The 26395-nt window shown below is 34.2% G+C and overlaps 3 protein-coding genes and 1 long non-coding RNA gene across 13 annotated transcripts; 3 read left to right on the forward strand and 1 right to left on the reverse strand.

Moving 5' to 3' along the window:
- The first annotated feature begins 1709 nt into the window (after nt 1-1709).
- On the forward strand, nt 1710-8845 carry LOC131168926 (uncharacterized). 10 transcript variants are annotated; one of them, XR_009146032.1, is made up of 11 exons: nt 1710-2020; nt 2476-3144; nt 3740-3874; nt 4057-4080; nt 4237-4348; nt 5898-6053; nt 7046-7514; nt 7601-7786; nt 7876-8010; nt 8084-8168; nt 8571-8845. XR_009146032.1 is itself a non-coding variant. In XM_058140711.1 (6 exons), the coding sequence occupies exons 2-5, from the start codon at nt 2866-2868 to the stop codon at nt 6042-6044; spliced, it is 555 nt and encodes a 184-aa protein (XP_057996694.1). In that variant the 5' UTR covers nt 1710-1976; nt 2476-2865; the 3' UTR covers nt 6045-6053; nt 6128-6485. The 10 variants fall into 10 exon arrangements, 1 of the variants encoding a protein (XP_057996694.1); XR_009146035.1 differs by having other exon boundaries at nt 1710-1976; nt 4183-4348; XR_009146033.1 differs by having other exon boundaries at nt 1710-1976; nt 7590-7786.
- Nucleotides 8846-9074: 229 nt separating this feature from the next.
- LOC131175983 (uncharacterized) lies at nt 9075-9991 on the forward strand. The gene is made up of 2 exons (XR_009146094.1): nt 9075-9366; nt 9561-9991. It is a non-coding gene; the product is annotated as an uncharacterized LOC131175983 (long non-coding RNA).
- A 3048-nt stretch (nt 9992-13039) lies between these two features.
- Nucleotides 13040-19124, forward strand: LOC131175986 (ras-related protein RABA1d-like). The gene is made up of 2 exons (XM_058140933.1): nt 13040-13423; nt 18333-19124. Exons 1-2 carry the CDS (start codon nt 13203-13205, stop codon nt 18766-18768), a joined length of 657 nt encoding a protein of 218 aa, XP_057996916.1. The 5' UTR covers nt 13040-13202; the 3' UTR covers nt 18769-19124.
- A 5430-nt stretch (nt 19125-24554) lies between these two features.
- On the reverse strand, nt 24555-26061 carry LOC131176016 (probable WRKY transcription factor 65). Its single transcript, XM_058141038.1, has 3 exons — nt 25661-26061; nt 25367-25516; nt 24555-25169 (listed from the first exon to the last, which is right to left on the reverse strand). The coding sequence occupies exons 1-3, from the start codon at nt 25792-25794 to the stop codon at nt 24653-24655; spliced, it is 801 nt and encodes a 266-aa protein (XP_057997021.1). The 5' UTR covers nt 25795-26061; the 3' UTR covers nt 24555-24652.
- Between the last annotated feature and the right edge of the window lie 334 nt (nt 26062-26395).

Here is a 26395-nt window from a genome sequence, read left to right on the forward strand (position 1 = left end):
TAAATTCCCTATAAAAATAATCAATTTAAAAATTAATAAAGCAATTTGATTCGATTAGCTTCAATTGATTTTTTTCTCTCTAAAACCGAATTAAACCAAAGTAATATAAAATTGAACCGAACCCAATTATCTTAAAAATCAAACTAAATTATAGAATTAAAGTGGTTGATTCAATTTATTCGATTCAAATTGAATAATACTCACCTCTAAATGTAACTAACATAAGTTAAAACAAGCACCATTTAAGTCACTAAAATCAATTATACACTCTAATTAGCAACATCTTAATTAAAAAAATAGATGTACAAACTAATAGAAATAAGTAGAATTAAAAAATATATCATAGAGAAAATTGTCCCATGCTACACGTGTATGTATGGTCACACACGTGTCATACTTGTTTGAGCTCCAAATATGATTTTATTTTCTATAGAAAGTCAATTATTTGATTATAAATATTATAAATAAAGAGAATTGAGCTTAAGTCTTTCAAATTCAATGCATGCAATTCCATGACTTTTTTTTAACGACTCTTCCTTCACTTCACATGATAAAAGCAAAGCAACGGTCGACAATTTTGACTGAAAACACAGCAATCGCCAACACGATGTAGATAATGTATACATAAATTTCCCACAGGGACATGCAGAGAGCGGAAGGTGATCACCGTGTGCGTGCCCTGTCGGTATGAAATATTAAAAAACTAAAGGGAATTAAGTAAACAACACTGCTGCTAGGCAAATTAGTCTGCAAAACCCCCTTGAATTCTTCATTGATGTCAACAACTCAGGTGTTTTCGTTTCGACAAGATTTATCTCTTGCCGCTACCTTTGAAAAACCAGAGACGCAATCGCTTCAACAGCCATTCATTTCATTGGTATGTGCACGCTAGCCTTGAATTACATCATCTGCTCATTTATTTCATATAAAACCTTGGACTTTTGCCTCCTAAAATCCTTAGTCTAATTTCTACTCCGAACTATAGGCTTACAATGTGTGTGATTAATTACAAAATATTTGAATGAAATGGTTTGGGCGGAATGTGAAGACTCCTTTTTTTGGGTAAAAAAAAAAAAAAATTAGACGGAATAAAAATAAAAAACTACAACCAGCCCATAGCCCCATAAGAAAAACTACAATCCTAGAGGCCTATGGGCTCTGGATGGAGACAAATGAAAATTCATTATCTTAAGGAAGCCCACGAATGGTTTGAGTCCAGTCCATCAGGCAAAAGTCATTGCTTTTCATCATCTTCCGGTTGACGATGGGAATTATGAGCAGAGTTCAACAGATCAATTTTACAGAATTAAATTCGCTCAATTCAAATAAAATAAATTTAATATTTTATAATTAATTTTAAAATAAATTTAAATTTTAAAAATAATATATATAACGAATTAAAATTAAAATTAAATATTATATATTGCCTATTAATTATTTAAATCAATTTATATAAATATTTAATTAAATATAAAATATATATTTTTATAATAATATTTATAAATTTTTATATATTTTATTTTATATAAAATATTAATTAAAATATATAAAATTAAATAAATTTAAATTTTTTTAATAATAATAAATAAATTTAAAATTATTTAAATAATTAAAAATAAATTTAAATTGAATTTAAATTTTAATAATATTAATTAAATTTATATTCAAATAATTTGATTTTCACGAGTACTTAGCCAAGCTGTGTGGTCTGTATTCAGCCCTGCAAAACAAATATCAACTTCAACTACATACTTCCATAAACCATGTGACAGTATGATCTTTTTCTTTCTCTGCGTTCCTGTCAGTGCCCATTGATAAATTAATCGCAGAGGTGAAATGGAGTGCTGTTATTCCTTCAAACTACCATCTCCATACCCTTCTTTAATCCTTAACCTTCAGGTGTGATAGTAAGCGAGTGTCTGCGTGTTTCTCTCCTACCATATTCTTTTTCTTGATCACTGGTGGTTGATACGTCTGTACGTTTATCCTCTGAACCTGTTTCTGATAACTTCTTTTTCAAGTGGGTGATTCTTGTTTAAAGCTGAAATTTGGGTTTCTTGTTTAATTTCAGTTTGTAATTCCTTTTTTGCTTGCATGTATGGATACCGAGTGGAAAATTATGCTTACTGTAATTTGGTATTCAGTGATTGCTGTACCCCTCTTTTAGACAAGTTGTTGCTGAAATTTATGTTATTTAGGATTAGTCCAATTGCCTTGAAATCACTTGTCCATGTGTTCAATGTGAAGTTTGTATCCATATGCAGATGCTTCTTAAATTGCGAACCATTTGATCCCAAAATCTGCCATCTTTTTCCCTTTCTTGAAATTGAAAGCTGATAGCTTTGTCTGACATTTAGCTTTTCAACTGAAATTGCTGCACAAGCAGTATAGAAGTTATTTGTTTCGTCTGTTCTAGTTCTGATTCAGACGAGTATTATTTTCACTTTATAACTTAATCAACTACCACTGCTGCAGGGTTCTTCATCACCTGTTGGTAGCAGATTTTCCAAAAACTCTATTCATCCTCATTTGCTATCCTCTCCACTTCCTAAACCATTTCTTCAGAGTAATGATTGACTACAGTATCAACAAAAATAGCTTTTTTCACTTTGAAGACATATAGAGGCTCCATGTTAGCAGAAGCTGGAAGGCAAGGTTGGGACTTTGGCAGGTTTTTTAAAACATTATATTTCTTCAATGGACCTCCATCCCCTGCTAAGGTTTGACATAGTTTTGGTTGGAATTTTTATCTCATCATATCAGCTAATCTTTTAAATTTTCAACTGGAACTTACTATCTGTTAAGTTCTTTGAGTTTCTAGTTGAAAAACTATCCAGTCAATCATCTAGTGAGCCAAAAAGCGTGATGGACAGTCCTGGCATTGTCCTGGTAGTTGGAGCTACTGGTGGTTTTGGCAAAAGTGTAGTTGACATCTTAAAGAAGAAAGGACAGCAAGTCCGAGTACTTGCATGTGCTCTTGCCGAAAAATTTATATGTAGAAAGGAGAAGAGTCTGCTCACTTTTTCTTCCTCTTATTTTTGTTTCATATCAAAAATTTCTCAGGTCAGAAATGAAGAGAAGGCAAGAATGATGTTGGGCTCAGATATTGACTTGGTGAGCTGGCAGCCGTTGTAAATTAGCATGGTGATGAATTCAATGCTTGCAATTATTACATGTTACTTTTCAGTTTTGTAGTTGATAAAGCTTGCAGTCTTATCCATCTTATTGCTTTAGAATATGGTCTTTGGCTATGTGCTTAATGGTCTGAAAGGATATGAAGCGCGAGTTTAGACGTGTTGTTTTCAAACAATTTTATGTTATCTGAGGTGGCAATCTGAATATGATAAAAGATGAAATTACTGATGCTCAACCTTCGGGTGAAACTGAAATTTGAGTATCAGGCAAAGCATGTAAACATCTGCAAAGGTGTAGCTTATTTGCTTTTTCTTGTATTTTCTTTTAAGGAAATAGTCACTTGGATTAAGCATTTGGTGGCAGCAGCATCAAATCACGATTTTATAAAATTTTCTGCATTATGTTTATTGGATAAATGTTCATTTCATGTCGAAGACATTGGGGATAGGATATTTCTTTTTCTCTTGTAGTGGTGGAAGATGATTGGTCCATTAATTTGGCTTACTTCATATCAAAATTTTTCCACCATATAATTGCAAAATCTAATCCTGTTTCAGTTTCATGCTTCTAACTGGTCACTTCTCTTTCCTTTTGCACTTATCAGATAGTTGAAGATATCACTAAGGAAGACACATTGGTCCCTGAGTACTTCAAAGGGGTGAGGAAAGTTATTAATGCTGCTTCTGTTATTGTTGGTCCCAAGGAAGGTGATACTCCAGAAAGGGCGAAATACAGCCAAGTATGGTTGCAAACATCATTTACATGAATGTTCATAGTTGTGTGCTTGTCATCATAGAACTGGGCTATCATCATGAATATCTACCAAAATTTACATTTTCCAATTTTGGTGTCCCTTTGTCACCATTTTAAGTTTTTATTTCTTTCTACATTAGGTGCCTAACTTTCAATTACTATGTGCAGGGAATCAAATTCTTTGAACCAGAGGTACAGAAATGATTATCCATCTTGTGTGTGTTTTTGTTAAATTCATCTTCCCTGTTAAGTTAATTTGAAAACTTCATTTGCTTTTCCCATTTTTGTTGGAAGCATCAAATATTTTCGTTGTCGATATGTGGGGCTTTGTTTGATTTATGAAAGCAGATTAGAGGGGATTCACCTGAAATGGTGGAGTATGTTGGGATGAAGAATTTGATTAACGCTGTAAAGGGGAATGTTGGACTTTGAAGTGGGAAATTGCTATTTGAATGTGAAGGTATTATCTGTAATTGCATTAGCTAGTATTTTATGCTAACATGCTTACGATTATATAAACAACAAAAAGAATGAGTGCTCAGAAAATTATTTTGGCAAAACATTTATCCAACACATTGTTGGATTAGTTGATATGACTTGGCCCTGATCCCATGAACCTCAATGCTCAACTGAATAATTTGAGAATTGTATTTTTTGTTCGCAGCCAATAGTTTTTGTTCTATACTTTTCCCCTATTCAGTAAGTACTATGATACTCTGAATCCGTGAACAAAAAAAGTGGATATCTTCTGCCTATTTTAATATTTACTGAGATGCAATATAACATGTTTTAAGCTTCAAATGAGATTCTTTATCCAACTTGCATGTTGCAGGCAATAGTTTCAGAGATTTACCTTGGGGTGCTTTAGATGATGTTGTGACGGAGGCATTAGTGAAAATAATTTTCAAATTGACACAACTTGGAAAGGGGAGGGTGGGTGGGGTGGGGTTGGGGGTGGACCAACTGGGATTTTCATAGGTTGGTTTCATTTAAACTCAGTTGCCTGGGTGGTTTCAGTAGTCAAATGTACTTTCTGTTTATGTCCTTTTCTTTTGCATGTTTGTACCTTGTCTGGTGTTGTTTCCACTGCAAATAATGGTGCCTTCACTAGCATCAGAACTAGGGTGATCTGCAGCATTTTAGTTTGATTTCTCACTTTTCTTTTGCAAAGACATGGTTTGTTTGCTGTTTGTCAACAGCTTTACTTTTTCGTTACCCATACTTTGATCGATGATTCTATCAGGCCAAATAGAAAATGATTGTATGTTATCACCTTCTTTTAATTAAATTACTGAGTAGCATAGCATTTAAAATGGTTCCATTAAGCCTTTCTTCTGAATCTCATTTATATGTTTTCTGTTGTGTTGTGCCAGTTTTGACCGTTTAGAGCAGTAAGATTAAATACCATCTCCATATTTCCTAACCATATACAGAGCCTGTTATTAGTTTGACTAATGGGGCTATAATTTATGGTCCAAGGACGTGCCTTTGTATTCCTTGTCTTGCACTTCATGTCATTAAATCTTTGTTCTTCATGATTTTGAAATTTGGTAGTGGTGGCCTGATTTTGACAAATCAAACTCTTTTAGAGTAGTTAGCTGATTTTCATGATATTGGAATAGAAAGTCCTGTGCTTAAACCACTAGACCTGCCAATTTCACATATAAAACTTATTATTACATGCGGTGGAGTGGAACTTATATCATGTTGGATGTAGTAAAAAACAAGTAATTTTAAGTTGGAGCAATAATAGAAATTTTAGAAATTAGCCTTAACTGCGTATAAAAGTTACAAATGTTAGAAGTTTTGGTTCTATGAGGCACAACCTCTGCCAAGCAATGTCATTCTGCATTTTCAATTTTTCAGCGATACTGATGATTCTTTTAAAATGATAACTTCAGCAGAAAATGGTGACGGATGTATTGCTTTATTAGTGATGGAATGGAATGTGTTGCTTTAACTTAGCAAGTCTTATGTAATATTGTAAATTTACATTAATATCTTTCCAGAATTTTTCAACGCCTGAGGACCTTTCTGCATATGATGGTTTGGAACTACGCCTTAAAGGTGATGATTGTTGGTATAAACTTATTGTTCGTACTAGCCGTGATTGGGACGCTGTTGGTTATACAGCAAGCTTCGACACTGTTGAATGATGGCAATCAGTAAGTCAGATCCCGACTTCCTTTTGATTGCTTTGTTAAAGAAATATGTTCTCAATTGGAACGATTTTTTCCAGATACGCCTGCCATTTTCTTCTTTGAGGCCAATTTTTTGAGCTCGGACTGTATCAGATGCTCCTCCATTTGATCACAGCAATATTGTATCATTGCAGGCATGTTATATCTGCTGAGGATTATTTATTTTCTGCTTCATTAGCTTCTTACTTTTTGGTCAATTAACCAAATATATTTTCAGCTCATGTTCAGCAAGTTTGAGTATGATGGGAAACTGAATCCAACTTTTTTGGAGGGTCCATTTGAGCTTCCCTTATCAAGTATAAGGGCCTTCACAAATGATCCTATAACTCCCAAGTTTAACATTTGTTTTGTTTGTTTCTTTTTTAATGTCTTGAATTTAGTGATCAGCTGAAATTTTTTAATTTGGGTTTTGTCCATCGTAGGTTTGTACATGTGAGCTCTGCAGGAGTAACTAGACCAGAAAGGCCTGGCCTCAATTCCAGTAAACAACCTCCTGCTGTATGCTTGAACAAGGAATTGGGTTTTATCCTAACTTTCAGGTTGAATGTTGGTTGTTATCTATGTATAAGCTGTTTGTGTCAGTGTAAATTCCGTTACCTCAACGAAGCCTAGTAGTTTAATAATATATTATTTGGAACTCATTGCTGCTTTATGAAGTTCCGGGACTTCTGAATCTGACTTGTTCACTGAACCACATATTGTTAATACATGGTTCATGAGGTCAAACCATGAACTCAATTGATGGATTTGTAAAAAGAAGGGCAGAAGGTTGAAGTTTAATGGAAAAGATGGAAAGAAGATTCTAAATATTTGATATGTTAGCTTTTGAAGAAAAGACTAATAGGAATATGAACTCTTAAATTTACAGGGACTGCATAAAAAATGGAAAAATAAAGACATCTTGGAACTCAAAGTAAGAGAGAGGACTACCAATAACATGTTATGTGCACATGCAGAATACAAACTCACATGGAGATCATGATCTAGCTGATTGCTGTTTTCCGACAATATTTGGTTGGATGAATTTATTCAGTTCTTTGTTGGCTATTGACATCCCGTTGCTGCTGAATTTATGTGTGCTTATGTATGGTGAGGGATGGCTATGAATGATCCAAATTCAGGCTGACTGAGCTAATAGACTTGGAAGTAGGAAAGTGATTTTGCATCTATCATCAACACCTCAGGCCACAGCAAGTCCAGCGAAAATAATTTCCCTCTTTATTTCAACCATCTGGCTAGAATTTGAAACTTCAGTGTTTGGAACTATCTCAAATTTTTTTGGAAACTTATTAGCTTTAGCCTTTATGACAGGGAGAAGACTTGATACGTGAAAGTGGCATGCCATATGCAATTGTAAGGCCTTGTGTATTAACTGAGGAGCCTGCTGGTGCAGATCTCATTTTTGACCAAGGAGACAATATAACGGTATAGCACTAATATGAAAGTTTAACTTTTCTTTTTTTGTTTATACTTGTTTAGATATGGCACAAACTTTTATAGGATTATATTAGGTGGTTCAGCTGAATATTCTTTGTTGGCTGGGAGGGAGTTGCACTCTGAAATTCATTGAGGACAAGTGATTGGTGTTGCCTCTGTTATCTTTAACCATTTTTGTGAGTAAAATATCAAGGGAAGAGGTTGCTCGGATTTGTGTTGCTGCTATGGAAAGCCTGTATGCATAGCACAAGACATTTGAGGTTCCAACTGTTCTAGTTTTGAGCTAAAAATCTTTTCCTTTGGAGGTTTTAGTTTTGGACAATATTATGTATGTATGCTTCTTTTGCAGGTTAAAAGTGTGATTCCTTTCAGTGAACCATTTAAAGTGGTTACAGGGAATATTTTAAAACTTTGAAAAATGGTATTACAGGGAAAGAATACCTAAAACGAAGTCCTGTTCCAGTCTAATTCCCATAGACAAAAGGTGCGCTTTTATTATTAGCTCTGTTAGTGATAGATTTGATGATCACATTATCAAATTTCATTTACATATATAGGATTCAACAAAAAGAAGCAGAACTACTGCCTAATATTCCAAATAAGGACATCCTTACCAGGAAATAACAAAGAACATAATATATTGTAAGTTTACTGACTACAAACTGTGAAAGAATAGGATGAATTTTGGCTCTGTTTGTGTACTGAACGTCTGATTTACAATAAAAGTGGATATTTGAACTACTACTGGTTATAGTTTAGAAGATTTTCTGTTCAATATCATTAATATTTCCCTGAAATTATGCTAAAATTTTTATGTACTTGTAGGCATATTTCTACTTTTATGCTCGTTTTGAGTTGGTAGGTTGACTGCATATGGTTTGATGAACTGGGGAAAATCATGGGTGAAAGCAATGTATTGCTGATCAGTAAATAAAGTAGACTATGGAAAGGAATTCAATTTTTTGTATAAAGACTTTCATCACAGCTTCACTTATTATACAGCAATTACCACAATGAGTTTCATAATCTATTTTGTTCTTGCAGATCATACCCCTACAATTACAAAATGATGAAGCAGAGGTTTCTTGGGAATCATTAGGCGGGCTAGCAAGAAAAGAGATACCAAGAAAGTTGAAACAGTTAGGGATTAATGTTGGAGTGAGTGTGTAGAAAAATCTTGTCTTCATAAACTATTCAGGAAAATAACCACACAAAAGCACATCTTTTGTATATTCCAGGCTGTATATAAACCAAATTTCTTGTCTCATTTCATCCGATAATTTGAAATCGTGAATGTATCATCTCAATTCCATGAATTACATTGATTTCTGTGCATTAGAATGAAAGAGAGAAGAAGAGAATTTTTCAGATATTGAATTAGATATGACGAGGCATGGAAATCGCGAATTATATTGATGAGAGAACAGGTGCTTCAGATGATTCAGGAGCAGCCTCATGCTTTGTATATATTCTTGTCTAGAAGGCCAATGTTAATTACTTTTCCTATGTACAATGCTGTGTTCTGTGAGCATTTATTTTGGCAGCAAATGGATGTGACAAAGGTAAAAAAAGGTAAAAACAAAGGAAAAACAGACAACGACACAAGATGGAGCATCTCTGATACAAGCAGTTTTGTTTGGAGCATCTCCAAACCTATTACTATCAAGGTTTCGATTTCACTGTAGAATTCCATATGCAGAAAAAAACAACAGTAAATTTTTGAAGTTAGACGAGAAAGAGAGAGAAGAAAGGGACAAAGGGTGCTGAATCCCTCTATCTACTGATCAATGTTTCCCAGAAGAATCTTTTTTTTTTTTTTTTTTCTCCAAATGTAATAAAGGTAAGAAAAACTTTTAACATAGCAAGCCCTTTTCTAATTCAATATTATTTAGGAAGGAGATGAACTCAGAAAACTCTTCGATTACTAAACTATATCCATATAATAGTTTATTATATATATATATTCTGAGTTTGGACAAAATTATATCTATGTTAGGTTGGAGATATATAATATGGATCATAATAATATTGCAGATCTTTTTAGGTGCATCGATTTACGTCAGCCTGTTATACCCATTGCATGCAAAGGTTTCCGTCCTTGGACCCACGAGTACGTATTTGCATGAGCTGTGATTTTGGAGTTTCTGTCAAGTTTCTCAACCTGGATTTGCTTGCACGTGATATTCACGTGAGAGACGGCTCCTCTCATACCAGCTACAAACCTATTCAAGCTTAGAATCAAACTAACACGAGACTAAAATCGAATCAGATTAGAGCTTTACAAGTCCACTGTATTTATGACATTATGGCTTGTAGTAAGCTTATGCATTTGATATTTAAAATTAAGTTGAACCAATTTGTCATTTTGCCTTTGCATTTAATTCCCTCTTTGGAACTTTCCCTTGTTTGGGTTTCTGCAGTTGTTGAATGGAAGTGAACTGATGTGCCCAAATGGCCAAATCCAAGTAGTTTCTTCACATATTTAAATAATTTCTGTTAACTTTAATTAGATTTGATTTCATGTGTGTATTCTTGATAAATTATGAAGTATACTAAATGAGACACTGTGCAAGCTACCTTTTTCCTTCTTTTTCTTTTCTTTACTTAACTTTAAAATAAAAATCTTTTGGAAAAAAAGAGTTTGAGAATTAATTAATTAGCCCTGAATATAATATTGCATCACTTTCATTGGAAACTGAATAGGAGTATCCCATTAAAAGTGAAAAAGGACAGGACAATATGAGATCATAAATGGTTGAAGGCTTAGGCTTTGCAACAAATGCAGAGAAATTGAATAAAATTTAAAGAAGGGAAAACAGTGAGGGTTTAGCTATGAATTAAGGAGATATTAAGTTCAAAAAGGGTAAGAAAAATGAGAGATATTTTCATATCTATCTCTCTCTGTCTCTATTTGCTTCCAAGAAAATTAATGAAACAGTAGTAAAAAGAGAAACAAGAATTTAGCAGAGAGCAGCATACATTACAGAAAGCTTTATGTCTTCTACTAGGTCGACGTTCTTCCAAAACATTTCTAAGTTTTTCAAGCATTCCTTCTTCTGTGAATATCCGATCTGGGGAGATCAAGAAAGCACTTCTTCTAATGGGAGGAGACCACAATCCACTTTGCTCATAATCAAAATCAAATTCACTCACATCAAAGAATTTCTTGAGAAGTCTATCCGACACAGACTTGGACACCATCTGAATCTTTTGAGGAGAGGACTCAGGCAAAGGCAATGAAGGAGAGGAAGATGAAACTTGTTCAGAGGTAGACATTTTCAAAACTCAATAAAGAAAAAACAAGATAATAGAAGAAAGTATGTTTGAGAAGAGAAGGAGGCAACATTTTTAGAGGTAATGAAAGTGAAGGTGGGAACTGTGACAAAGACGTTTATGGCTGTATGCAATCATAGAGAGGTCATGAGCTAGCATAACTAAAAGTGTTCTTTTTAAATATTAGATTCTAAGTGTAGAGAGAAGATGGTGACAATTTTTTTTATTCATATATTTTTTTTATTATCTATATGTGTGAGAGTACTTTGTTTGATGGACACAAAGCACATATTCTTTTGGTAGACACTATTGCAAATCATTCTTGCTTAGGGGACTTCTAATACATGGTTGCTGTCCAAGATTCCCACGGTGGTTGCAACTATTACAGGAAAAAGAGAATTTTTAGTAACCTAAGACTAGGACTTAGGTCAATTGCTTGCAAGGTCATGACTAGTTAAGCAACAAGAAAAAATAATAGTAATAATAATAATAATAATAAATCGTGCAATGGTAATAATAATTCAAAGCACAAAATGCAATCATTTCTTCACATGTTAATATGAATTTCATGGATTAACCATCATATATAACCTATGGTAAATCATGATAATCAAAGTAAAGTCAAAGGGAAAATGTATCCAAGAACTTCAAATGATAACAATCAATTTATGGTAATTTGTGATTAACATTCTCCTAAAAAAAAGTAGTGACTAATATCTAAAATTAAATGATTAATGGAGAGACGCATAGATGGGCTTGGGCTTGAAACGAGATGTTGGACAAGCCCATTAAGCGAGGCCTTACAAAATTTATATATTGTTGATGGAGCCACAACCAAAGATGCATACGAGGATGATCCATTGCCCAATTCCAGGTTTCGGCCAATTTAAAAATATGCCATAATGTACAAGGTCCATTCTTGAAAAAAGGACCTAGTGAAAGGGAAAAAACTCATATTCAAGCCCTCACATTTTGGTTTTTTTTTTATTATTAAGTTCTTTGTGGAAGTTTATTTTTAGTAAAGTCTTTCAATTTTTATTTTTTGACGCATTAAAAGCTTTTTTAATGTCACAAATGGGATAAGAATGCACATTGATATAGTAATTACTGTCATCATCGACAATATTAATTGTTAATTGTTAGCTATTTTAGTAGTTATCAATTATTTTATTACTATTAACCGTTAGATATTAACAGTTATATTAGTTGTTAAATGTAAAATAATAATATAGTATTGTTGACCCTAGTCAAAATTATCCCTTCACCTCTAAAGGTTAGGAATAGTAGTTTTTAATGAACTACTTTATCAATTTTCAAACATTAGTATAAATATTATACTACCAAATAATATAAATAAAATAAATAGTAGTCAAAATACTAAACACTGCTTTAAAAATTATTGCCGAATAGAGTTTATGAGTGAGATATTAACTCCCCAAATCCATAAAAAGAAAAATCAAACTTTTTTTTTTCATAAAAATTGAAATTCTGCTCCAAGTTTAGTCATCTTTTATCTCACGCTAATAATTTACTCCAAAGTCTATTATAAGACTTACATACTGTTTAAAAATTAATCATCTATAATTCTATTAGTTTGAGAGTTGCTAAGACTCATTTAGCACTCTCTAGTTGAGAGTTTGAGTCTTATCAACAATTTTTTTAGTGAATGATTTATAAATTTCAATATAATCTCTTAAAGGGGTTAATGATGTACCATAATCTTAGAATGATAAAGCCTCTCCTCAATTAGACTTTTACTAAATGAAAAAGATTGATCATCTTCGTACCTTCTCCAAGGCTAATAAAAGCAAAGGCTCACTAGCAAAAACACAAAAAATCCAAGGATTTAAGAATGGATTTTTCTACAAAAGAAGTGAAATATACGCTATTTATTGCATTATGGTAAAAATCTTGATCATTTTATTTCAAACGAAGTGAATTAGGCATTAAACATAAAGCTAGTAACTTAATGTTAAATGGTGAGAAACCAAGGTTGAGAAATCAAACTAGCTTGGAAGGAAATACCATTTTTTCCCCTTGATTTTGTTGGTGGATTTTAACTAGCCAATTAATCAAGGATCGCACACGATGGGAAAAGCTAATTACACTTCTTCAAAGACATAAGTACCCTTACATTAAAGCCATCCGTGAGAGTTTTATTATGTTAATTAACCTGATTTGCTCAAGGACATTGTGGTCATTTAAATCTCCTTCTAAAGGATCAGACGTTCCCTTTCTCCAATTTTCTTTTCTGGAGTACGGACAGGAGTCTCACCCATTTCCAGTTCACCTCCAGAGCTTTCAAAAGCACACATAAGCTTTAAGATTTGAAGGATTGATTTTTTTTTTGGAAGAAATACAAGACCCAATTCCTTTCTTTGAAGCAAAGCAAGCGAAGAAGTGATGGCAGGGTACAGAGCTGAAGATGATTACGATTACCTCTTCAAGGTGGTGCTGATCGGTGACTCTGGTGTGGGCAAGTCAAATCTGCTCTCCAGGTTCACTCGGAACGAATTTAGCTTGGAATCTAAGTCCACTATTGGAGTCGAGTTCGCTACTCGCAGCTTGAACGTCGATGGCAAAGTCATCAAGGCCCAGATTTGGGATACTGCTGGCCAAGAGAGGTCTGTGTTCTCGTGTTTATTTTGCTTATGTATTTGTGGATTTTGTGATCTGGGGTTTTCCATTGGTTTCTGAAGGTGCTGCGTTTTTTTTCTTTTTTTTTTTTTTTCAAGTTTACGGTGGTTTTGTTGATCTCCGTGTTTCTTCTATTTTTGGAAGGCGACCTGTTTTTTTTTTTTTTTTTGGATATTTTATGTGTTTGACACAGATTTCTGCTTTTGTGATCTGGGTTTTTCATACATAAGAGGTTCCGTATCTTAAATAAGCTTTCTGCTAGTTCCTGGAAGTGAAAACCGAGGAAAAGAGAAGGGAAAACTGAAGTAAATTGGATGTTGAATGTTTTGTGTTAATGTTGGTATTTGAGATTTGTCTATTATTTAGGTTCGCTTTGCTTTTATAGCAGTGATCTTGGTTTTAGGAAGTTTTGGATTTAGAAATGCGATGGAGATCCGTAGATCTTGACTGTTTACAGCTTCTATATGCAGTTTGTATGTTTAAATTGCCCGTTGTATGAGTAGTTCGACATTGAGTTGGGAGTGAAGAGAAAGTATTCAAGTTTTTCCTTTGGGTTAGTTCAATCTTTGGTAATTGTTGAGGGAAAGGAAGGGCATCATCATTGTGCTGCCCATGCACTGAATCCGTTAGTAACTATTTGTGAATCATACATACTGTAAAATCAGGATTACCCTTTAGTTTAACCTATACATTGGTGGCCGGAGAAATGCCAAGGCATTTTAGATTCATAGATTTGATTTGGACTGATTGATGGTGGAATTTCTGAATTTGATTTTGGGTCATGCTCAAGGAGTTTTCTGTCACTTTGCTCCTAAAATTATTGTGAAAAGTAGGATACAGTTAGGCTTCCCAAGAAATATGTAGTTGTGCAAATCCTGTAGTTTTTTCCCACATTTTTTTTTAAACGGAAGGGGGAGGAGGAGAGGGGGAGGTAGTGGATATTGGGATTTGAATTCTTTACCTCTTGTAATATGATGGTAAGCCCTTGACCGTTGGACTATGGTTCCAATGCTTAAATTAACAACATTATCATTAGCTTGTCCTTCATTTTCCTTCTGTCCTACCCCCAACCTCTCCCCTCTTTCTCTCTAAAAATGTACTTAACAACATATACCATATAATGTGTAAATTATAATATGTAAATTAGCAATCGGTAGTAATAATAAACCATAAAGCTGGGGAGAATCATTTATGCCCTGATCCCTACTCCAATTGCTGATGTGTATGTATGTTAAATCACGTTATGATGGAGTAAACCATATGCTTTATTGATAATTTGATGCGCTAGGGCCTGCATAGTAATCAGCAACCAGTAGAATGGTGGTGCTTTTTTATTAATCTCATCTCATCCTCCAATACATATTACTTTTTATCTCTGATTGAAATTAATCTATGTAGATAACCAATACAAATTAATTTATCGGTTAAAATTCCTTTTCTCTTTATCAGTTTTATTAATATTTTATTTTCATTATGCGGGCTTAAATTTAATAATTTTATGGCGTACCTCTGACAGTCATAAGAATAACTTTATCTTTCACTTTTTAGAACGTATTCCTCTACATCGGATTGAAATTTCAACCCATCACTTTTGACATAAATGTAATTTCATTGCCCCAAGGAGTTATTCATGCTCTTGAGTGCTAGTATGGATTTTTTTTTTTTTTTGTGTGATGATCATTGTAGGCATCTTTACTTTTAGATGAAAACCTAGGTTTAAGAGTGCAGTGATTCTAGGGTACCCGGAGTTCACATGCCTCTCATTCTCATGTTTCAGCTGCGAAACAAAACCAACTTCATTTGTTTTCGAAGCCCTTCCCACTGGAAGATGCCAGCTGGTTTGCTGGTAGACTGGTGGAGATGAAACTTGTGATCTTGGTTCAAGATTCTGTAGGATATTGAGCACCATTTTTGTATTCCAAGTTCCAACTACTCTTCTAACTAGCAGATAGTAAATAACTGATGCTGTTTAAGATGCAGAGTGCAGGCTGAGTTCATGTACCTCTCATTCTCATGCTTCAACTGCAAAACAAAACCAACTTCATTTGTTTTCAAAACCCTTCCCACTGGAAGATGCCAGCTGCTTTGCTGGTACAGACTGGTGGACATGAAACTTATGATCTTGGTTCAAGATTCTGTAGGATACTCAGCATGATTTTTGTATTCCAAGTTCCAGCTACTCTTCTAACTAGCAGATAGTAAATAACTGATACTGTTTAAGATGCAGAGCAAAGTCCTTCCTGCCTTCTTACATCTTGAAGTTTGTTTCAAGCCTACCATCGCCATTCTTGACCTTTATTATTTCTAGGAATTTGGGTATCCCACAAATTACAATCTAGGAATGTCTTTGCTTTCTGAAGCATGTCCATGGCCAGCATACATGTGATGCCTTTGTGCAATACGTTAGTGATAGCAAAGGCAAAAGTGAAGGTGTTTTCTTGCTTTGCATGTGTAATCAGAGGGTATTGACTATTGATGTAATGGTTGTAATAATATTGTAGTGATGCAAATCTACTCAAGATCTAGATATAAAGCATGTGTTCAACTGTGTTGTTCTCGTGGTTATGGCAACTTAACAAGAGTATAGTAGAATGGAAGTTTTACAATAGTTGTGATAATGGGCTGGATCACCCTCCTGGATGTGTGTTTGTTGAAGGAACAAAAAAGGTCCTAGCTTATTACCCCAAAAAAAAAAGTAGTCTGAGCTGGTTTCAAGGTTCCCTTTTTTACTAGTGTGGATTATTGAGTTTTGAGAATTGGATGTTGCGTCTACCTATCCCATCAACTTTGCAGCACATTCAAGATTGGTGATATCTTTATATTGGATGCAATATTGGTTGTAATAATATTTTAGTAATGCAAATGCACTCAAGATCTAGATATAAAGCATTTGTTCAATTGTGTTGTTCTGGTGGTAATGGCATCTTAACAAGAGTTTAGTAGAATGGAAGTGTTACAATACTTGTGATAATAGTTATGATAATGGGCTGTATCACCCTCTTGGATGTGTGTTCTTTGAGGAAAAAAAAAGGTCCTTGCTTATTACCCTTAAAAAAAATCTGAGCTGGTTTCAAGGTTCCCTTTTTACTAGTGTGGATTATTGAGTTTTGAGAATTGGATGTTGAGTCTACCTATCCATATCAACTTTGCAGCTCATGCAAGATTGGTGATATCTTCATATTTGAGGTTGTAGCTGTCTCTTCAGTCTCTCATGGTTCTGCTTTTTCCTTTGCTTTTCATTATTTTGAGTATGTAAACATTGATGTCTGGAATTAAATGCAGGAAAATCTCATGGGACGCTTTCCTTTTTTCATTTAGAAGTTATGTGAGAAAAAGTGAGCTAGAAAATCTTGCAAATATCCATACAATTGCCTGTAAAATCCATGTTCGTTTTGCATGTTCTAAATTTCCCAGGGTTGTAAAGTAGAAGGTGAAGGGTTTTGCTGCCCTGCCTTAGTTTTACGCATCTTCAAGTGGTTAATTAAAAGAAATCCCTGGGCTGTAAAGTTAAACACCAAACCACCACCACCACCACCACCCCCGCCCCCGCCCAACAAAACCCCGAGTGCAGGGCCCTTCTCTTTCTTTTTTCCTATGCCCCTCTCTGAAAGAGCAACAATCTCTTTTTCATCCTAGACTTTGTATTCTATTCATCTGAAAACCTTTTCATTCCTCTGATAATTTCTTTATTCTGTTCATTAGATTTTAAGAAACATTATGAAGTCTATTCTCATAATTTTTGGGAGCAGGATTACATGATAATGATTGGTTATTCAACTTCTAATCTCTAGAGGTCTGTCAAGATATTTATTCATACCAATATAACTTAAACTTTTTATTTGTTCTTTCTGGTATAAATATGTTGCTGACATGTCAATGTTGATGCCAAAATGTGCATGTCAGAACTTTCCTGGTAGTTTATTGGAAATGATATGTGATGTGTAATCAGGGCAGGGTTTATTTTATTTGAAATAAGCATGTGATTTTTATTACTTAAATATGGACACGAGCTCATACTTTCTTTTCAATGATATGCATAATTCAAGTGCATCTTTTACGTATTGTTGGATTATTTCAAGTGTAATTGTATATGATTCTGTTATCACAATTATTGTGCTGTTTGGGAAGCCCAAAAATTTGTTTGGTTAAGTATGGTTAGTGGGTTCTCAGCAAAATTACATCAACTCACTAGGTAAGGCATGTGAACCTGGCACAACTTGACCAAACGTTAATAGATGTTGCATGGTAATTTGAATGCTTTGTAGGTATCAATTTACATGAAAAAGCTGTCAATTTGCTGCTTTCGTGGGATATGATCTTGTTGATAATTTGATATTGCAATTCCCATCTTAACTGTGGGACTCTTAGGTGTGCACCATTCAAGCTGCAGTAATTGGATTGTTTTTAGATGCCAAATCAGTTTAGTTGCTCGATTTCTTCATAGAAATTTTCTTAAGATCCCACATTGATTTGGGATAGGGGTAATGTGCCCCTTGTATGGCCTTAGGCACTCCTCCTCCCTTAAGCTAGCTAGCTTTTAGGGGTGAGTTAGGCCTGACCCATTTTTTTAAGATGATATCAGAGCCTCTTCAACCAATATTTGGGCCTCCCATAAGTATTTCACACTCTAGGTGTTTGGTCCTAAGCGTAACGGGGTTGTATTATGATCCCACATTGGCTTGGGATATGGGTAATGTGCCCCCTTATATAGCATTAGGCACTCCTCCCCCCTTGGGGTGAGTTAGGTCCAGCCCATTTTGTTAAGAATTTTTAGAGTTCTGTTATATGTAATGTTGTTCTGTTTTCTGTCACCATATGCTCAAATTCTATCAATCACCCAATGGCTTCTCTTCTACTTCTCATTGTTATTTTGAACTTATCTTTTGTATTTTATAGGTACCGTGCCATAACTAGTGCTTACTACAGAGGAGCAGTGGGTGCACTACTTGTGTATGATGTCACACGACACTCAACATTTGAAAATGTTGAAAGGTGGCTAAGGGAATTGAGGGACCATACTGATCCCAATATTGTGGTCATGCTCATTGGTAATAAATCAGATCTTCGCCACCTTGTTGCCGTCTCAACTGAAGATGGGAAATCCTTTGCAGAGAGAGAGTCCCTCTACTTCATGGAAACTTCTGCTCTGGAAGCAACTAATGTGGACAATGCATTTGCTGAAGTGCTTACTCAGATCTACCGTATTGTAAGCAAGAAGGCTATGGAAACTGGTGATGAAGGTGCCGCTTCAACTGTTCCATCGAAAGGAGAGAAAATCGACGTTAGTAAAGATGTTTCTGCTATGAAGAGAGTAGGGTGCTGCTCAAGCTAGGAGTTTAGTCTGAATTCAATTGTTACATAGGATGGCGCTGGTTTGTTTTTGCTCCATCTGTTTTAATGTACACCATTATTATGTAAAATTTTCTCAAAGATTCCCACAGTAGGAGAGCTGGGGTTGATTTTTACTTTGATTTTCTTCAGAGCCTTTCGTTCGACTGTTATTTCTAGCTGACTGAGAGCTTAATTAGGAACAAGGTATTACGCTGCTGCTTTTAAAATGGTTCTGAGTGAAGTTCGAACCTGCTGCGTTAAGCTATCTATTTAGTTGTATTAATTCATGTTTGTAATCACATTTTCCTGCATTAGTTCATAGGTAATTGAATTAAATTACACTATTGCTTTTGAAAATTTGCTTCTGTCTCATTCTCTGAAGCTATCATTCATTTTAAAGGAGTAGTTGTCTTTGAGGTCTCTAACTCTATTAGAATGGACTGTCTATATTAAAATGATTTAGACTATTTTGATTAGATAAGCCCAAGTTCAAATCCATTTCAATGGCAGACGCTGATCTGTTTATTAATTCACATTACTGAATTTCTAATAATATATACATAATTCAAATTAACATAAACATCTCCAACGAGAAACGAATCAATCATAAAAAGGAAACAAGAAACTTGTTGCTTAGAGTTTGCAGGTTGCTGGTTAATCTTTTATCTCTAAGCTGGCTTTAAAGCTTGTTGGGTTTAGGCGTTAGTTGATAGCTAATAGTTGATGATAGTTGATTTATGCTAAGTATTTAGTAAAATTATGCTTAATTATTATTATTGATATGTAAAATGACTAATAAAGATATATATATCATATAATTTATTTTATTATTGAAATAAAAATAAAATTATAAATTTATTATATTATATTATTTATTTTATTGTTAAATTAAATATATAATTTTTAATTTAGTGTATTATATCATTTATTATATTATTAAAGTAAATATATAATTATTGATTTATTATATTATATTACTTATTTAATTATTAAAATAAGAAAATAATTAAATTTTTTAAAAATAATTAAATAACTTTAAAATTGTAATTATCAAATAATAAAGTAATTATTATTGTTATAAAAAAAAACTTGTTGCTAATCTAAAAACTTAGATGTAAAAAATATATTTTTCATAATAAATAAGTACTTATATTTTATGTTATTAATAATAAATTTTTTTTTTTAATTTATCAAACGCTCTAATTCACTTATTTTACTATTTCAGTTACACTCAAAAGATAAATCAAATACCTTTAATTTGTTTAAATCACACTTATCCCAACGCCATTGGATTGGGAAGGAATTGACCATTTCTCTTTTAATTAAGCATATTAACCATTGTAACTAGAAAAAAAAAAGCATATTAACCGTTCATTAACAGACGTTATGGTGACCTAGCTGATGACGTTGTGCCATGCACATGTTATATGTTTAATGTGGGATTGAATCATCAATTATTAATTAAGCAAAAGCCCTAATAGAAATTTAAAACTTCATAAGCATCCTTAAAAACTTAATTTTTACCATTTAAATTTGGTTAAATAACGCCAAATATTCAAATTTATTTTAATTCAATTCTTTTAATTTTAGATCATTTTGATTAAATTTTATTTAAAATTAAAATTAAAAAAGAGGAGTGTGCCCGACATATTATAAATAATAATAAAAAATATCTTTTTCCCTTCTTTCTCTCTTTCCACTCTCTCTCTTCTCTCCGCAACTTGTTCATCTCCATTTGTGAAAAAAGCAGACTTGAATTCATTTGTGACCAGAATGCTAAATTAGAATTTCAGGAAGAGAAAATAAAAAAGGCCATTTATGGGAAGATGAAAGCTACCCGGCTGATCTTCAAATAATAGAGTAAAATTAGAGCAGTTGGAAGATGCGTGCATGATGCCTATCAGATAATTGATTCAGTCGCCATGAGATCGAGTTGTTCATGCTCACCAAGACCAATTGTATGGTTCCTCTTACTGTGCATCACCTGGTTTGCTGTTCAATTTCTCTAGTTTCACGTCCACATAAAACAGAAGATTCAGGCAACATGAACATCTTGACCAAGCTGACCTTTGCATAATATAATATTCTGAAAAGATAAATAAATTCACTGACATCGTTGTATCATGAGCTATCAAAGAAAAAAAACCAGCTTACCTTCATGACTTGGAATCAAATTAGAAATGTTGTGTGAGAGATCCAATGTACAACTCCCTTGCTCTGTTACAGGACCATGGCTGAAGAACGCAAAGCTTGACATTGAGGATACAGGTCATGTTAAATTATTCTAAAGCGTATTTTATTATTATTATTGTTGTTGTTATCCCTATCAAGTAGTTACTAATTAGTTATCTAAATAAGAGATAGGTAGTTATCAATTTCTGTTATTTTGTACCAGACTTGTATCAGTTACTTTGTTCTAATTATTCTGAGAAATAGGATTATTGAATAAATATTTTTCTATGCTCTTCTTCTATTTTTGATTTATAATCTGGGCAGTATTTAGTTCTATTTTTTACAGGTCATGGTGCCTTCTATGGCATTGCACCATGTCTTTGGTATGTTTTCTTTTCAAATATTATCTGCCTATATTTTTCCTTCTGTTGGGTCTTCCCTGAACTAGAATTTAAGTCAACATTAGTAGTGTTCTGATACATTCTTTGCACTTACTCTACAAACAGGATACTCTGAAACGTGTTGTAAAGGGGTTGTTGGTAACATATTGGCAGCATCTACTCCTTACACCCGCTTCCTTATGTATGGCGTTGACTATGCCATTGTCAACCTTAGCATGCCACATGTTGATTTGTAGGTACAGGATTTCCTACTACACGAGATACCCTGCATTGTGGCTGAAAAATTGGTGGAGTATGCCTATAAGCTCGAGTATTCTCTGTGGAGATATGTTCTATACAATACTCATGCTTGGACAGAGAAGTCATTGGCTAACCGAACGAGCAAGGCAGAAGAGATTGTTGAAGACTTGACACCATTAGATGACAATAGTGGCAGTGATATTGCTTGTCAAGTTTGTGGATCTCATGATAGAGGAGAGGCTATGCTGATATACAACGATGAAAATGGTTATATTGGTTGTAGTAGAGGTATGAATATAGACTGTTGTGATCCTTTAGAAAATATTCCAGTTCCAAAGTTGATGTCCTAATTCATTCCAGGTGTATTTTTCACAAATGGATGATGAACCAAGAGAGAGAGAGTGAAAAGAGACAAAGGAAAGAAAAAGGTAATTCTTTTTTAATTATTTTATGATGTGCCAGGTGTGAAACACCTGTTTAGTTTAAAAAATATCACATGCAACACCACTTCAATAGAGGACACACTCCCCTCTTTTTCAATTTTAAATATGGATTAAATTTAAATAAATTTTCAGAATTCGATGAATTGATCTAAAATTAAAAGAATTAAATTAACATGCTAAAAATTTAAATTTTTGGCTTCATTTAGCATTTAAATTTTAATGCAAGAATACTAATACTTATTTTATAAAATATAATAACAACATATAATTAACGGAAAAAATAATTATTACTTTACTATTTAATTAAGCATTTAATTATTTTTATATTCTTTTAGCTTTAATATAATTTTTGTATTTACTATTAAATAGTGTCTGATTAAATTTATGTGCAACTCAATTGGTCATTTTCCTAAATAACCTCAAGGGCACACTGTCAGACTTGATCTATGCATGTCTGATATATAGGTGCAAATTGAATTTTAGGGTTCATAGTTTAATATTTCTTGTTGGTCTCACATCTAACTATGATCCCGTTTGGGTTGAAATTTAGAGATAAAAAAGCTTTTATATATATATATATATATATATATATATATATATATATATATATGGATGCAACTTGTGGAATATTAAGTATTAATCAGCTATTTAAGCTTACAATTAATTATTAAATCACCTAAAAGTCAAAACTTGGTGGCAGTCTGATTTGAAATTGTGGTTTTGGGAAGCCAATCAATTGAATCTCCTCGTGCCGATCCAAGTTCTGAGCTATATATCAAAAAGTTGTTTCCACGTGCATCACATTAATGATTAATCCAATTGCATCACACTCCAACGCTTTATACAGGAATTTACCCTATTCCAGGGCACACAAACTAATGCTCAAGCGAAACCAGCCTTTTCCAACTACATGCATTATGCATACAAATATGCTAGACCCGAAAGGATTTCTTTTGAGTTAAGTCTAAACTTTAAAGAGTTTGAATGATTCGAATTAATTCATAATTAAAATGATGTGTTAATTTGAATAATTTGAGAACATCTTTTGATACCTTCTAATTTCTAAAGAGAGAACTTTTCTCTATTTTTTTGAGTGGGTTTCTAATTCATTGAGCCACAATCTTTTTGAGACCTTTCTCTGCTCTTTTCGGGAAGAAAAATGTTCTTCTCTTTTTTGAAAAGTGGGTTAGTGCCTTCCCACCTCTAAGTTGGGATGATTAGAGATTCCTTTTTTTATTTTTTTTTATTTTTTTATTTTGGTTGCAGATCTGTTATGCTTAAGGAGAGAGGTGTTTATTAACGATCTAAGCAATGATAGGCGACTTGCATGAGGCGTGTTGTGTTTTGTGCTCTATCTTGATAGCAGTGAAGGATGTTATCTCTAGGATCCTAATGTTGTTCTTGATTAATGGTGGTTGACCCCTAAGACTATAAGAGAGTGCAACGCTATTGAGTTCTGCCATGCTTCATCTTCTTGGAAATGCTGATGTTACATTTGAGTTTCGACTTCTTGAGGTTTCGGCATTTGGCTTGAAAAGAGGGACTTGAGTTGCTAGCTTGGGGAAGACTCTCTCGCTCATACCTGGTTTACAATTGAAGTAGCTTTTGGTCTTTGCTCTTCCAAATGATGCTGCAACTTCATCAAAAGTTGGAGGAGAACGGCAATGTGTTAGGTGAACTTGCCTATCTTTGCACTTTGGATCGAACAAACCTACTTGCCTAGCCTGTAGGGTTTACAATTTGTGAGCCTCTAGGCCTCTAAATCTAATTTTCTTTTCAAATCTCTATGGCCTTGGGCCTTGTACTGCAAATTTTTTTTGGGAAAAAAAAAAAAAAACCATCAACCCGAGCTGTTCGGTACCTCTATTGACTACGATAATAATATGTCTTTTCAGGCAGGAAGCTGGAAGCACGCAACAACATGATTTTATGCTAAATTAGTTGCATGAGTAGCTAGCAGCCAAACCCAATCCCTGGCTGCTCTACAAGTTGTAGTACATTATTAGTTTCCTAGTGAAAAGCACCTCAATTTGTGGCTGTTTCTACACACACGTTTTCTACATAAGAAATATCAAAAGCCACTTGCCTTATAATTTCAATTCTATCCATTTTCCATCAACCCTAAACAAAAATATCAGACAACTACTTGTGTGCATTATTGGTGACAAAAAGGTTAGGTGTTTTTCATTGACTATATAATAAAGATGTTTAATGCACTCCCATTTCTTACAATAATTAATGTTGAATAAGGACAAGAATTAATTTCATATATAGCTGCCTTGATATCAACTAAAAATCATAAATGTAATTGTTAGTGTTACAGTAATTTTCTTTTTTTTTATACATGAAATTGAAATTATATCCATTCTGAGACGGCAAATGCATCATAATTACAACAGGATCGCGACAGACTTCAGAATTGGACTTTTATTCACTTACTACACTGAAATCAAGGAAAATGGAAACTAAAAACAAGAATTAAATTAACAAGAAAAGAGAAACAGAGTAGTAAATTAGGAGAAGATGAAGAAGAAGAAGAAGAAGAAAATTAATTTCTATTTTGTTATCTTGTGGTGCATTATACGCCCACCTATGAATTTTATAACCCGCGTGATGACAATGTAAAGTGTCAGCAGATCTGGACCTGTGGGCCCACTCCACGGTGGTGCCTGAACACAGCCGAGCATTCCGGCAGCTCACCCAGATCGGCGAACAGAGATTCATCCTCTTCTCTCATAGGGAAAAACATCGCCGCGTCAGCCTCCGCCGTGCTCCTCTCATCCGCAAAAATGGGGCTCTCGAGGATGGTGGAAGAGGTGGTTTCCATTTCTCCAAACCAGCTAAACTCATCTCTACTAATAAGTGAGTCATCTCCAAGATCAGTGAACTTTTCCTCAGGTTCAGGTTCAGGTTCGGGTTCTGGGTTTTCAGGTTGGGTGGGTGTGGAGATTTCGGACTTGACTGTGTTGAGTTTGGTGGAGGCGTTACCTTGGTGGTGGTGATGGTGCTGGGTCTTTGAAGGAGGTGGCCAAGGGTGGTTGTGTTCGCAAGAGTAGGTGACCACTAGCATTGAAGGGTCCACACGGCTCCTCTCTACCTGTTTTCTGGCAGGGCAGCCCTTTGAACTGCTACACCTGTAGTATCCTCTGCAAACAACAAAAAATTCAGATCCGAAACTGTCTGATCAGTGTCCGTATTTGTTCTACCCATGTTTCAGACAAGAAACGTGTTGCTATTACCCATTACAATAATCCAATTCTTCAGAACTTTCTACGTTAACATACGTTCTTGAAGAAAATGAAAAACATTGATTTTGAAGGAGAAGGATATTATATATAGATACCTGGGGTAAGGGGAGCCCTTGATGGGTTTCTGGCCATACTTTCTCCAAGCCCAAGAATCAGATGGTGGAGGGGCAGTCTCACCTTTGAGCCGTGACCCTTCTACGTCCTTGATTGGCACCGAGATTACTCTCTTTTGAATCGCCCGTTTGCTGATAAATCCAAGGTACAAATTTTACAAGCAAATCCTATCAAAAAGATGCTATAACTTACAGCAGCAAATACAAAGGTATGATTCTTAATTTACTATATTCTATGATCTATAATTGCGGACAAAAAATTATAATGGAACATACCATCTTTTCAGGGAGGAAGTAGAAGTCTTCATGTCGTTGAGCAAGTTAAAAGGAGGTGAGTCAGGACCACTTTCTGTATTGTCGTTCTCTTCTTGCTTAGTGATTAATGGGTTGGTGTTGAACTTGCCGTCCATTAATTTATTTGTAATATGGGGTGTCCAAGAACCAAATAAAGCTGCTAATCTTCTGGTGGGATGAGTCTTGAGTCTTGACCACCCTTGCCGGCGGAGATGATGATTAAAGGGAAGAAGAAGAAGAATAGGGAGGGTGATAGAGAAAGAGAGAGAGGGTTAGGTTGGTGATGTGAGAATGAGAAGAAATGGAGGAGAAGGTGAAGAAAGAGAGGGGTGGCCCTTTAAAATATTGGCCGCCATGTTGACAGACTAGCTTTTGTTAATTGTTTATAGATCGGGGACGTGCAAGGTAATGTGAATATAATCCTCTAAACTTAAATGACATAAAAAAAATAAATTAAATAAATTTATTTCCAATTTGAAAAGGACTTCATCAATTTTATATTCTTGATTATTTCAAGCCCACTGATTGGGGTTCCCATATTTAAATCTTAAGTACAGTTCATTTCAGCCTATATAATACCATCTCCCCCATTTGTCTTTTTTGCTTAGGGTTTTCCTTAATTATTACTATCCAAATTAATATACAATTTATCATGATTAAATCCCCATTAAATAATTATTCTACTTCTAAATACAAAATATATATTCCCTCTCTTTA

Source organism: Hevea brasiliensis, chromosome 18 (genome assembly GCF_030052815.1).
Source record: "Hevea brasiliensis isolate MT/VB/25A 57/8 chromosome 18, ASM3005281v1, whole genome shotgun sequence".
Classification (NCBI taxonomy): Eukaryota; Viridiplantae; Streptophyta; class Magnoliopsida; order Malpighiales; family Euphorbiaceae; genus Hevea; species Hevea brasiliensis.

Coding starts and splice junctions, on each gene's coding strand:
- LOC131168926 (XM_058140711.1), top strand. CDS start 2,866: ATGGACAGTCCTGGCATTGTCCTGGTAGTTGGAGCTACTGGTGGTTTT. Junction 3,115..3,739: donor TGGGCTCAGATATTGACTTG/GTGAGCTGGCAG, acceptor TGCACTTATCAG/ATAGTTGAAGATATCACTAA. Junction 4,081..5,897: donor TCAAATTCTTTGAACCAGAG/GTACAGAAATGA, acceptor ATATCTTTCCAG/AATTTTTCAACGCCTGAGGA.
- LOC131175986 (XM_058140933.1), top strand. CDS start 13,203: ATGGCAGGGTACAGAGCTGAAGATGATTACGATTACCTCTTCAAGGTG. Junction 13,424..18,332: donor GATACTGCTGGCCAAGAGAG/GTCTGTGTTCTC, acceptor TGTATTTTATAG/GTACCGTGCCATAACTAGTG.
- LOC131176016 (XM_058141038.1), bottom strand. CDS start 25,794: ATGGACGGCAAGTTCAACACCAACCCATTAATCACTAAGCAAGAAGAG. Junction 25,517..25,660: donor ACTTCCTCCCTGAAAAGATG/GTATGTTCCATT, acceptor TGGATTTATCAG/CAAACGGGCGATTCAAAAGA. Junction 25,170..25,366: donor AAGGGCTCCCCTTACCCCAG/GTATCTATATAT, acceptor TGTTGTTTGCAG/AGGATACTACAGGTGTAGCA.